The following is a 12753-nucleotide window of genomic DNA, read 5'->3' as shown; positions in this document are numbered from 1 at the left end:
TATCTTAGCCAGGGACAGCAATCTGTGACCACAGACTTGCCTCAAGTATTGATTTTGGAGTTATAAGTAAATTGTAGTGAATATATAGATTAACAAGCGCGAATCTGCTAATTCTGAGGATTCTCGTCGGCATCAGGGACTGCCTGTGTGTCACATAAGCCAGCACTGAGCTCTGGGGCAGGCTGTGTCTGAGCTTTACCTGTGGCAGGTGGCTCCTCTGTAACCCCAGCTTCTGGGTGTTTTCTTTCCAGAATCTCTCCTTCTTCCTGAACCCCCCGTGTGCGTGGTGGTCCCAGCTCTCAGAGGTGCTGAGTTGGCAGTTTTCGTCAGTCACCAAGAGAGGTCTCAACGCTGACCAGCTGAGCATGCTGGGGGAGAAGCTTCTGGGTATGATGGACATGCACCCACGAGTTGGCCTTCTTTATCCTGTTTCTTAGAGGTAGAAGAGTGTTAAAATCAGTTGGTTTTTTAACTACAGTCAATTGTAGCCAAGTGAGATCAAGGCTTTGAGTCCTGAAAGAAACAATGACTCTTGCTTTCTTACACACATGTGACTGAGCCAGGACCTTAAGGGGAAATTTTTAGATTATGAGTCTGAACTACGATATCAGTGAGCAAGCTGAGCTCTTAACTATCCGTAGAAGTAGAGGAAAGGCCCTTACATATTAAAGTTCTAGACTTAAAACCCCGGGGTCTTGGGCCAACTGTGCCCTTGTTGCAGGAGGCAGAGCCATAGTTTTGTCTGATCAGGCGGCCTGGAGCGTGGCAGATAGTTCTATGTAAGTGGCTGATGTCAGAAGACTTACTTGCCTTCTACCATCAAGGCCTCACAGATCTTCCAGTGAGCCGGAGTATCTGAACCATGTCTTTAAAATTCCATCGACACTGTTGTCCAGGTTTGCTCTCTGTGTAGCAGGCTGCCCACGGATGAAGTGGGACTTCCTTAACTGGGTGTCCCTCAGCAGGGTCTTCGCCCACATGTGCACATTAACCAAGGTCCACATTTGATGAGATGCCAGGATTTTTTTTTTCCCGCTTGTTGTAGCTTAGCTGTGGTTCTCTTTACACAAAGTAGTGGACTTAACACAGCTCAGACCACAGGCTGCATTAATTCACATGGCTAATCATGTTTATGGTTTGTATCTGTTTGAACCACTTTGTGAGAAGGCTGAGGGAAATACCTCAGTTTACAGTAAGCTTATAAAATCCCCTGGGGGTGATTGGTCTTCTTTTGAACTATACTTTTAGTTTGTGAGGCATTTTGTGGGGAGGGACTTCATGTAGGCAGTTAGAGAAACAGTGGGGAATGGTGCTAGGTGGGGGCAGAGGGGGCTTCTTCACAGAGCCTTCAGGGAGACAGAGATCACGCCAGTCAGATCAGCCTGGAAGAGTGCGTCCTGGGGAGGGATTTATAGAGATCGGTCTGCTCTCTGAAAAAGGAGCTAAGAGGCACCAGATGGCCAGCCTGATGCTTCAGCTGTCTCTGCACTTTCATAATCAGATGCTCAGTAAGTCCCCATGCTTTCCTTCATGCAGCTGGGGTCAGACCAATAGACAGCAGTGCGCTGATGCACATCCGTAATCTCAGGCTGGGGGAGTCAGAGGCAGTGAGTTTGAGGCCTGACTGGGTAGAGAAGGTTTGAGACTGCTTGCTGGTCCTCTCAGTCTGTGTGGTTGTTGTTCCATTTCGAGTTAGCATGCCAGAGAATATGATGTGGTCATAGACCTATGATGTAGTCCTCCATTGCAGTAGATACAAGAGCTCTCAGCCCAACTAGAGCAGCAGATCAGTTTCTGTTTGGTAAAAAGGCTCTTATTGTTTGTTTGGTTTTGTTTTGTTTTTAGGCCCTAATGCTGGCCCTGATGGTCTTATTCCATGGACAAGGTTCTGTAAGGTGGGTATTCTCTGGGTTTTACACCCTGAGTCTGAGTTCTTCCCGTTCTGGGAGCTCTCTATTTCTCACTGTGGTACTTCACTGTTTGCTTACTCTGGAATGTTCATCTGCCCCACACCCCCACACCCCCACGGACACGCTGTTTGCTTTCCTACAGGGCAGGAGGTTGGTGTGCAAGCAGAGCCAGGCAGGAAGCACCTGCCTGAGTGATAACATTCTTCCACATTCCTCACACCAGCTTCTTAATCACCAGGGCTTTGGCTAAGGCCGTGAGAAATGTGTGCCGTGGAGCCGTGCAGAGCGGCTCCAGCTGAGGGCACTTGCACAGGAAGGCCATACCCTGCAGGAGTCACCAGCTGGGGTCAGCAGCTCATGCTGGGCTCTGCTACAGTGAGGACACTCCTGTTTTCCAGTCATCTGGGAAATCATCTTTGCTGGGTGCTGCTCTTGGGAAGGGAGCCAAGGAGGGAAAAGCTCTAGCAAGTCAGAGGCAAGGGGGTCCAGGCATCCCCACTCAGGAATGACTGCCACTCTTGCCTGACCTGGGGTCTCTTAGGAAGGGCAGGGCAAAGCGGTGCTTTGGTTAACCAATTGTGCACCTGTATACTTCCAGGAAAATATTAACGATAAGAATTTCTCCTTCTGGCCTTGGATTGACACCATCCTAGAACTCATTAAGAAGCACCTGCTTTGCCTCTGGAATGATGGGTAAGGGTCACGGAGCGCTCTTAAGGCTGGGTACAGTGCGAGCTGGTCTTCAGCTTTGGCAGCTTAAAAATGCATGCATAAGGCTCCGTGAAAGGACACCCTCGGGAGATTAAGCATGTCTTAGGGTATATATATATATATTAAAGTTAAGTTAAAAACAAAAACCTCTTAGTACCATTAATTTATTTATTCATCCCCACAAAAATTGTCAGTCTTTTCTGTAGAGCCATAGGAAAGAATCAGAAACCAGCAGGTGGGGTGGTGCAGACCTTTAACTGCAGCAGAAGGCCGAGGCGGAAGAGGCTCACCTCTGCTCACAGCGTAGCAAGTTCCAGGCAGCCAAGGCTGACAGTGATACTCAGTCTTTTTTTTTTTTGTTAAAATAAAGACAGGAAGGAAGGAAGGAGGATGGAAGGAAAGAAAGAGAAATAAAGAGAAAGTGTTTTGCTCATTCATTCCCAGGATCAACTGATATCAAGTGGTACCTGTCAGTTGATCAGGTGTGCTGGTGTTTGAAAATCTGTTATTTGAGACTGCATCTCCAGTTCAAGATGTATATGCAGACATTTTCATGGCGTTTAAAGTCAGCAAGTAACAGCACAAGACTCATTGCCTGTTTACCGAGCAACATTCCCAGGCTGTGTTCATCTTGATTCTTACTTAGCGCATGGCTCTATAAGTGAGACGCTTCTTTGAAGTACCAGTTAGACATTTTGAAAGTATATGTTTTTATAATATGTTCTCTTGTCAGGTAGGAGAAGTTTTCTTAAACTGTAAAATTGAAAATTAAGTTGATGAATGAAACCCAGAGTGTCTCCATTAATCTCTTTATATCCAGGTGCATCATGGGCTTTATCAGCAAGGAGCGAGAACGTGCTCTGCTCAAGGACCAGCAGCCCGGGACGTTCCTGCTTAGGTTCAGTGAGAGCTCCCGGGAAGGGGCCATCACATTCACATGGGTGGAACGGTCCCAAAATGGAGGTGGTGAGTGAAGTGTCTCACACATGCTGGCCTGCCACACATGTCCCTAATCTACTGCTGAGGATCAGCCCATTTGAATAGCTTTGGAACGGAAATAGCATATCCTATAATTGCACTACCTAGCTCTCCATAGAGACCTGAAGCAGTGTGGACACTGGTGATATGCTGCCCGGAAATGTGTTGTGGAAATGATGCATTTCAAACCAAGGCCAAGTTTTTCCTTTCTCTCGGGGTGATTGCCTGCAGATCAAGGATGTGAATCAGTCCTATCTCCTCCCAGTTGTTGGGAAAGACCACATTTCCCACATGTACGACTTCAGACTCAGCTCGTTCTGGAATAAAGTGCCCATGTGAGGTCAAGCTTTGTGAGATGCATCCCTGCAGACTCCTCCACACGCTGTTAGCAGACTCTGCTAGGGTGAGGTGCAGCTCTGCCCACCTTCGCGCAGAGGAGAGGAGCTGTACCGTCATCTCTGCCGCATATTAGATTTCTATTTAGCCAAATGGCTAAAACACTCCATGGTATCCTACAGCAGGTTGAACAGAACAGATGGGAAACTAATAGTTGCTAAGACTTACTTGGAGAACCGTAGGGAAAGCTGGGTGTCCTAGGACTTTCTGTTTTCTTCAGATAGATTCAGGATAGTCTTGTGATTCTACTGATCTTTGTTCCAGTGAAATAGGAAGCCTGGAATCAGGGCCTAGTAGCAGATGGGTGCTGAGGTCAGCCTTGTTTCTTTTTTTTCCTGGCAGTTTATGTCTCAAGCCCACTGAGATACGGGTCTGAGAAACTGATCACAGAGGAAGGCACTTAGCGGCCAGGAAAGCTTACACAGGGCAGCACCAGCTACAGGGATTTAGGCTGTAGGAGAGGAGAGGAGAGGAGAGGAGAGGAGAGGAGAGGAGAGGAGAGGAGAGGGGAGGAGATGGTCAGGCTAAGCTCAGAGGACTGGTGCACAGCCAGAGCTGGGGTTCTGGGCTCCAAACAGAAGAGAACTGAAGCACAGCATATTTCCTGGAGGTCTAGAGGGAAGAAGTAGCACATAGCATCTTGGTTTTATTTCAAGAATTGCTTGTTTTAATAAAATAGGGATTTTATATCTGAAAGGAAAAGCAGAAAGCAAGCATCTTCAATGACTTGATCTGTAGCCTGAGCCTGATGACGTGTGTGTGTGTGTGTGTGTGTGTGTGTCTGTGTATGTCTGTGTGTGTGAGTGTGTATGTATCTATGTATGTTTGTGTGTGTGTATCTGTGTGTGTGCGAGTCTGTGTGTGTGTATCTCTGTGTGTCTGTGTCTGTGTGTATCTGTGTGTGTGTGAGAGTGTGTGTGTGTGTGTATCTGTGTGGGTGTGAGTCTGTGTGTGTGTGTCTGTGTATGTCTGTGTGTGTGTGAGTGTGTATGTATCTATGTATGTTTGTCTGTGTGTGTATATCTGTGTGTGTGAGAGTCTGTGTGAGTCTGTGTGTGTGTCTGTGTCTGTGTGTGTCTGTGTCTGTGTGTGTGTGCGAGTCTGTGTGTATGTATCTGTGTGTCTGTGTCTGTGTGTATCTGTGGGTGTGTGAGAGTGTGTGTGTGTGTATCTGTGTGGGTGCGAGTCTGTGTGTGTGTCTGTGTGTGTGTGTGTGTGTGAGAGAGAGAGAGAGAGAGAGAGAGAGAGGGAGAGAGAGAGAGAGGAAGAGAGAGAGAAAGAGAGAGAGAGATTGATTGAGATTGATTAGGTACCTATCTTGGGCTAGAATTAGAGCCTGAAGGAATGCAGATATCACCAAGGAAGTTGTTAGTAAACAGTGAAGACAGTGTTTGTTTTTCCCTCCTTTTAAAGCAGGAGTGTGATGCCTTTAAGTACAGGGGCTGACTCCTGAGTGGACAGCACCCGTAGGCTCTAATTCCCCCTGGGCTGTGTCTGTGGTACTTTAGTGCTCTCTGGGGTGCCTGGTACTCACTGGACTTCATTGGTTTCCTCCTTGTAGAACCCGACTTCCATGCTGTTGAGCCCTACACGAAGAAAGAACTTTCAGCTGTTACTTTCCCAGATATTATTCGCAATTACAAAGTCATGGCTGCTGAGAATATACCAGAGAATCCCCTGAAGTATCTGTATCCCAATATTGACAAAGACCATGCCTTCGGGAAGTACTACTCCAGGCCAAAGGAAGGTGAGTGCTAAGCAGGCTGTGAGGCCCCACGAGGGAGAGGCAGCGATGCCCTTCCTGGTGCCCCATGGCTCCCAGACAAGTTAATAGCTCCCACTGGTCCTCACTGTGCTATAGGTGAATCGTAGTAGCACAAAGGCCAACTGTAGACTTCCAAACTGTCATTCTCTTGAACTCATGAAACAGGCTTTTTAAAACAGCACACAAATTCAATAAAAGTCGAAATACATTGACTGGCCTCGTGTGGCCATTAAGAGATGAGTACGTATTTCTGTCTTAAGGATATTGGAAAAGTCTGTTTTTTGATCTTGTATATTTGTTATTTTTCCACATAAAAGGAGTAAAAGGTAGGATGCAAGGCAATTTCTTCTAGCCTGCTTGGGTTAAAATGGAGGAAACTGAGGTCCAGGATCAGTGAGGGGCCCACTCAGGTAGGCTCAGTTACTTGTGGGAACCTGTCGTTGTTAGCGACTGTATGAACAGGAAGCCTCCTCCTAGGGTACGAGTCTGCCTCCCAGGTCATGGGATTGCATTTGGAAAAGTTCAAGTTAGATCTGTCCAGCTTTGCCACAAAGCCAATAGCCTTTTGGAATCTGAAGTCTCACGATGAGATGCCTTTAGCCCACCCACTCTCAGAGCCGTGCATACCCCATCAGCTAAACCAGAGAGACCTTAGGACATAGGGGCTTCATTTGCTGCCTTGTAGGATTTCAAGTCTTGGGAAGAGGGAAGTGGTTAGGCCCCTAACCTTTTCCTGGTTGTTTCTTCATTCCAACTAGGATTTCAGTTGACTTAAGCAAGGTTATGAGCCCACAAAATTTCAGGACAATAAACTGTCAAGTAAATCAGAGTTGATCCCTCAAAGTGACCCTTCTGTTCCCATGTGATTTCCGCTAATGTGAAGTGTATATGGTGTGCTTGCTTGTAGCACCAGAACCGATGGAGCTCGATGACCCTAAGAGAACTGGATACATCAAGACTGAGTTGATTTCTGTGTCTGAAGTGTAAGTGAGCACAGAAGACTGGCTTGTTGAGAACCTCAAGCCAGCCCCATCCCTGGCCGGGGCTCATTGATTGCACTGTCTCGAGGCTTGCTTTCCCAATGTAACTGATGTTGCCACCACAGTTGGACGTTCTGGAAAGATCCTAACTAGTCCTGGTATCAGTGCTTACTGGCGTTTTACTGCCATAAGATTAAAAAACAAAATACCAGCAACAACAACCTGCCACCCCAAACCCACAATAAACAAAATAAAAATGAAACAAAGTTGTATGTAAGGACTCCCCAAACTGACACTTGAAAAGAAAAAAAGCATGAATAAAAACAACCAAAACTCGACGAGTGGGAAAGCAGTTCTTTTTCAAGCAAAGGCCAAAGTTGGAACTGGGGTCCGTTTTCTCCGCTTGCTTTGATTCTGTCGTTTCAGTCCATAGAAGGTAGGAAGTGCTGGAAAAGTCATTGTCAGTTATTTGCTTGCGGCACTGTCTGGGGGTGAATGGATGTAGCCTTCATGTAGAACCCTGTGGAGCAGCCTTATCTGCATAGACCTCAAGGTAGGGAAGAGGGATCCCCCAGACATCTCTTGGTACTTTTCTGTCCAGGGTGAGCCTCGAGAGTCCACCACCTCAGGACAACACTGCACATCTTCACACTGAGGCTCCCCCAGGCCGTAGTGGTATAGGCTTCAGTCTGGCAATTGCTCATGTTTAAATTCTAGTGTATCCCAAGGGGCCGGGCCGGGGACATAAACCTCCCATGATCTGTACTGTGTGAGATTCGTTCTATACAGTGTATGTTTTTCTGACATGAGAGTATGAAGTGATCACGCAGCCTCAGATAGACAAAGTGTCTCAGCTTGCACTAAGGCCTCTGTAACTCAGGTGTTGACATTGCCCTTTCCTCTCTCTCTATTCCAGCCACCCTTCTAGACTTCAGAGCACAGAAAACCTGCTTCCCATGTCTCCAGAGGAGTTTGACGAGATGTCCAAGATAGTGGGCTCTGAATTTGACAGTATGGTGAGTTCTGTGGCAGGGGTATTTCCACCTTGGGAAGACCTGAGGCAGGCTGGTACTGCATCAGATCTGGAGTCTGCTGTAAGGAGCCCAGAGAAGGGTCTCTCCCTCTCCCTCTTCCTCTCCCCTCCTCCCTCTCCCTACCTCCGTCCTTCCCCGCCCCTCTCTCTCATGAGCCTGTGTTTCAGCTAGCTGCCTCATCAGCAGGATTTCTTTGTAGCATTTCACATTTCTGTCCCCTGTGACGTAAAAAGGTCTGGCCGTGTATTAAGTTCACACACTAAGGGATCAAGATTGTTTTCAGAGGCAGACGTTTTCCCGTGCCTGCTGTTTCTATCTGAGCCTCAGTAAAGGACTTACCGTAGGAAAGGATGGATGCCCGCCAGTTACATCGACTGCACACTGCCTAGCAGTGGTAGACAGTTCTGCCTGCGTTATATCCGAGACCTAACTCATTCTGCCGGCTTCTGAGGCTATCAAGGACTTGGGCAGAATGAATGGCTCGGAGGGTGACTTACTGGGTATCAATGTCTAAATAGAAACACGTGCTTGCAAAAGAGAACGTCTTCTTTCGGGAGAATGTTTTTCAGTGGATTAAATAGTACCGTTTGTCCTTCAGCCTGAAGGCCTTCATCACACAGGTTTTGTTTGGGTGACTGGAGTTTTGCTGATGCTGATTTCAAGCTCTGGAGTCAGTCCAGTTCATTTTTCAAAGCTTGCCTGATGCGTTCAAAAACAATTCCCTCAAAGCTACTGCAGGCTTTCCTTCATCAATGCGCGCTTTGTGCATTTATCTGTTTGTGTTCAGTAATGAGAGGGAGGGTCAGAATAGGGGATGGGAGAGAGAGGGTGCAGAATGCATGGCTAAAGCTTCGTGCACCCGCATTCATGTGCTAGGCGTGCTAGAATGTCATCTCAGTGATGCGTGTTTCTCCTGCGTGACTTTGACTTTGGTCTTCACCTCACTGAGCACACTACGAGTCCTAGAGAACACCTTACAGCCTTCTGACCCTTGAGCATTCCTAGTATGATTCCAAAATAGCTGTTTTCTTCATGAAATGAGACTTTGGTCCAGGTAACCTAGCACCGGTTAGTTCTGTGAAACATGCTTTCTAAGTCTCATATGAAAATGGAGTAATGGTGAAGCTTGATTCAGAAAATGTAAAACAGATCAACGGGGCCACCACACAGGGCAAGCTTTCACACCTCCTTTGCTAAGAAAATCACCTTACCGTCGCCACCCCTGCCACCAATGGGTCATGCGTGTCAAGCTTCTCCCATGCACCCGGCAGGAGCCGTTTGCGTCTGTTTGTGAAGGCAGTGCCGGGTGAGAAGCCTTTGATTGGAACTTGGCATGTGCTGTTCCAACTGTCATCACCATTGTAGTCTGTGACATAGAGAACTAAGCTGTTCGTTCCTCAGTCTGTGCAAAGAACACTGCTTTCAGTACGCCGGAAGGCAATACTGTGGGGCCTCTTCCACCTTCACACAAATTCCAGGAATGGGTTTGTAGTCTTTGGACGCCCCATGTAGCTATTGTATTCCAATGGTTTTTTTTTTTTGTCTAACATATGGAATAGATACATAGAGATATAAAGATACATTAAATTTGTGTGTAATAAGTGTGCACTCATCACAGTCGTCTCCAGGCAGACCCCAACAATCCCAGGGACTCTAGCAGAGGCCCTGCTCTGCTTAAACAAGGGAAGAATGAGACTGGCCTGTCAAATCCCTGTAACTACCACCACGTGCTCTGCCCCCAACCTTATTCTTGACTTCTGTCCAGCATTTGCTTTTAGAATTAGAACACATGAGCTAAGTGAAATCCAAGCAGTCGGGAGGCTGAGACAGGAAGGTCTCATGGTGGAGGCCACGAGACTACATAGAGACTCTGTCACAAAACAAAACAAAAAAAAATGGAATTAGTTGTGTGCTCTGAGGTGGAGGTGGTCCATGATTAAAAAGGTACTTGGGGTTGATGGTTGGTCCAGCCTTGGCTCTCGAGGAATTGTCCAGTACACTGGTGCTCTCTGTAATATGACCTGGATATTTATTAGTCTAACATTTCCAAACAACAAGTCTTGTCCCTCTGGACTGGAATAGACCTAGCCTACTTGCCTAGAGGCCTTTGTCCAGAGCTCATGCTAACAGATTGTCTACGACATTTTATACATGCTTTCAGTCTTATACTTTGACCAGACCTATGTGTTAGGCACTATTAGCCAACTTAGCACATGAAGGACTTGAGGTTTACAGAGGTTAATAAGCCAGTCGCAGAGTAACAGGATGTGGGTGTTTCTTCATCTCTCTCTCCCCGTCTCCCTTGCTTCTACAGTATACCATTTTAACTGCCCATTTGTGCCATCGGCCAGACTGCAACTGGGGGCAAAGGCTTCCATGTGCTTTGCAATCTAAAATTGACTACAAACCCATTTTCTGGAATTTGTTTGAGGGAGCAAGAGGCTGTGCATTCTAGCGGTGTGTTTGTATTGGTTCTTCTGGCCCGGGGCTGGAGAATTCTCCATTGTGGTGCTGTCCTGCACCCTGAAGGGTGTTTAGCAGCAGCCAGGCCTCGACTCTCTGGAATATATGATGTCAATAGCACATACCCTGCAAAGGTAGTGTCACAAATGCCTTCAGAGTAGCCGAGACCCATCCCTGAGACAGTCGGAGTCAGCGGCAGGCCAGTGTTCTCTGAAGAACAGTGTCCTGTATCCAGGGCAGCGAGGCAGACTAGGGAGGGAGCTGAAGTGCTTCATAGAGATTTCACTTCCGATTTACTGCCCACATCTGAAACAGCGGTTTGTTTGTAGCAGTTTGTTTGTTTTGCTTACTCAGTGGCCTTTAAGGGAAAGTCATCAACTCCCTCCCTCCCTCTCTCTCTGGCACATGGCTCAGCGTTTCCTCACACTAGTTTTGAATGAGCTGATTTGCCGTGATCTGTCCCCAGACTTGCAGAACAGCAGAAAGCTTTATATAGTCTGTCTGGGTTGAGTCACAAAATTAATCCAGCAGGCCAGACAGTAATAATCCATCAGTTGAGGTGGTGTGAAAGGTCCTGATGGTTCCAGGAGAGGGATAGGACATACTAGCCCTTCTGGTTCCATGGTGGTAGTTTGCTGAGGAAGCATTGTCCTGCTCTCCTTTCTAGGAGGGCGATGGTGTGAAATATGTGAATCACATGTCCTTGTAATAAACCTAACTACATTTTGTCTTTTTGCAGATGAGCGCAGTATAAACACGAATTTCTCTCTTCTCTGGCGACATTTTTCTTCCCATCTGTGATTCCTTCCTGCTACTGTTCCTTCATATGCTGTATTTCTAGGGAAATCAAGAAAGAACAGCCCATTTGTTGAACCCTGTTGATAGCAAGTGGATATTTCTCTAATTAGAAACCTGTTACTCTGAAGGACTTCATGCAGCTCACTGAAGGTGAAATGGAAAGTTACTTATGCAAAGTGGATTTTGTAAACAAAAAACAAGAGAGCCACCCACGCCTCAGGACCGGAGTGTGAGTGTTGAGGGAGGGTGAGGAGTACTCTAGTAATACTCTGTAGTCAGTGCCTACGTGCTGCACTGGAAGATACTTACGTGGGGAGGGACCTTCATGATGTGGGGATACTTCTGTCCTGGAGATACATGTCCCCTCTCCTCTATGGCTGCAAGTCTTCCACTGTCTTACGTATGGCATGGTTCAAAGTCAACTTTAGATACAATGATATATCAGACTGGAGTGGGCATCCTTCATCAGAGTGGGAAGGAAACAGTCGTGTTCCTTAATGCAGCTTCTGCATTGGCCGTGTTAATCTTAAGGCTTGGTTGCTCTCTTCAGGATTAGCTTTGTTGGTGGCTATGGCTGAACAAAACTAAACACCAGTAGAAGTAGGAACATTTTCATGAGTACTCTCTTCAGTCTGTACTCCACCAAGCTAAACGGTTTTTGCTGTCTTTTTGGTCATTGGTTGAATAAAATTGTCTTTGCACATCTATCAAGGGGGCTAACTTTCTTAAGGCAAAATTTTTTTTTTAGTTGAAATTACAGATGTAGGTAAACCCAGCAGTTTAACTCATGTTCTTTAATGGGCTGATTTTATTGTTTTTAGCTGGTTGTCTTAATTAGCCATAATCTTGGAAAAAGCAGTAACTATTTGAATCATTAGCCAAATATGAGTATCAGATAATTTTAAAACACTCCCTGTAAATTCACTGAAAACTACTGTTAGCAATGAATGTGTTTTTCTGATAACTAGTCACAAATGGTTGCAAGGTCTGTCCTGTGTTTTGTCACCCTTTTGAGGGGTGATGTTCTGTGGTACGAACACAGCCTGGTGGTTCTGGTCTCAGGTTGGTCTTCTGGGCAGCTTTCACAGGCTGCCGTCCACGAAGGTACAGCTAGAGTGTTGTCCCATAATCCTTTGTTTTACTTTGGTGAAGATCAATCCACCTTACAACCCAAGTGCAAGGTGTGTACCACAGTTACGTGTGCATCACAGTTACGTGTCCACCACAGTTACGTGTGCACCACAGTTACGTGTGCACAGCCCTTAGTGTTGCAGGGAAGCAGAGGCCTCCTCTCTTTTCATGTCAAAATGAAATGACCAGGAAACAAAACATTTAAAAAATATTGTTTCTAAATTCTGAGAGCTAACCATTGCTTACATTGTTGTCTGTTGAAACAGTTTGTTACAATTTCATTCCGTTGAACTAGCTGAGACTTTAAGAAATGTTAAAATTGTGTTAGTTTCCTACTATTATGTAATATAAAGATATATGTAAAGTGTCTAGTATTGTGAGTTGGTTTTATATCTCATTTATGTATCAGTCCTATTTTAAGTGCTTTTTAGAAAAGATTTATTTAGGTCTATATTTTATGTATATGGGTGTTTTATCTGAATGTATGTATATGAGAAGAGGGCACTGGATCCCATGAGACTACAGTCAGATGGGAGCAGTCAGGTTATTGTGAGGCCATGTGGGTGCTGGGAATTAAAACTTAGGGC

At 46.1% G+C, this 12753-nt stretch overlaps 1 protein-coding gene across 2 annotated transcripts in view; it reads left to right on the top strand.

Annotated features, from left to right (window-relative positions):
• Positions 1-12537, top strand: part of Stat1 (signal transducer and activator of transcription 1) — a 40171-nt gene extending 27634 nt beyond the window's left edge. Inside the window, 8 exon segments of one of the 2 annotated variants that reach the window (NM_032612.3) lie at positions 252-387; positions 1846-1895; positions 2509-2603; positions 3442-3587; positions 5557-5742; positions 6668-6743; positions 7657-7756; positions 10977-12537. In NM_032612.3, coding sequence (NP_116001.2) covers positions 252-387; positions 1846-1895; positions 2509-2603; positions 3442-3587; positions 5557-5742; positions 6668-6743; positions 7657-7756; positions 10977-10991 — 804 coding nt within the window. In that variant the 3' untranslated portion in view covers positions 10992-12537. 2 annotated transcript variants of the gene reach the window in all.
• Positions 12538-12753: the final 216 nt, after the last annotated feature.

Source organism: Rattus norvegicus, chromosome 9, assembly GCF_021556685.1.
Source record: "Rattus norvegicus strain SHRSP/BbbUtx chromosome 9, alternate assembly SHRSP_T2T, whole genome shotgun sequence".
Taxonomy (NCBI): Eukaryota; Metazoa; Chordata; class Mammalia; order Rodentia; family Muridae; genus Rattus; species Rattus norvegicus.
This window is presented reverse-complemented; position numbering and strand designations above follow the sequence as displayed.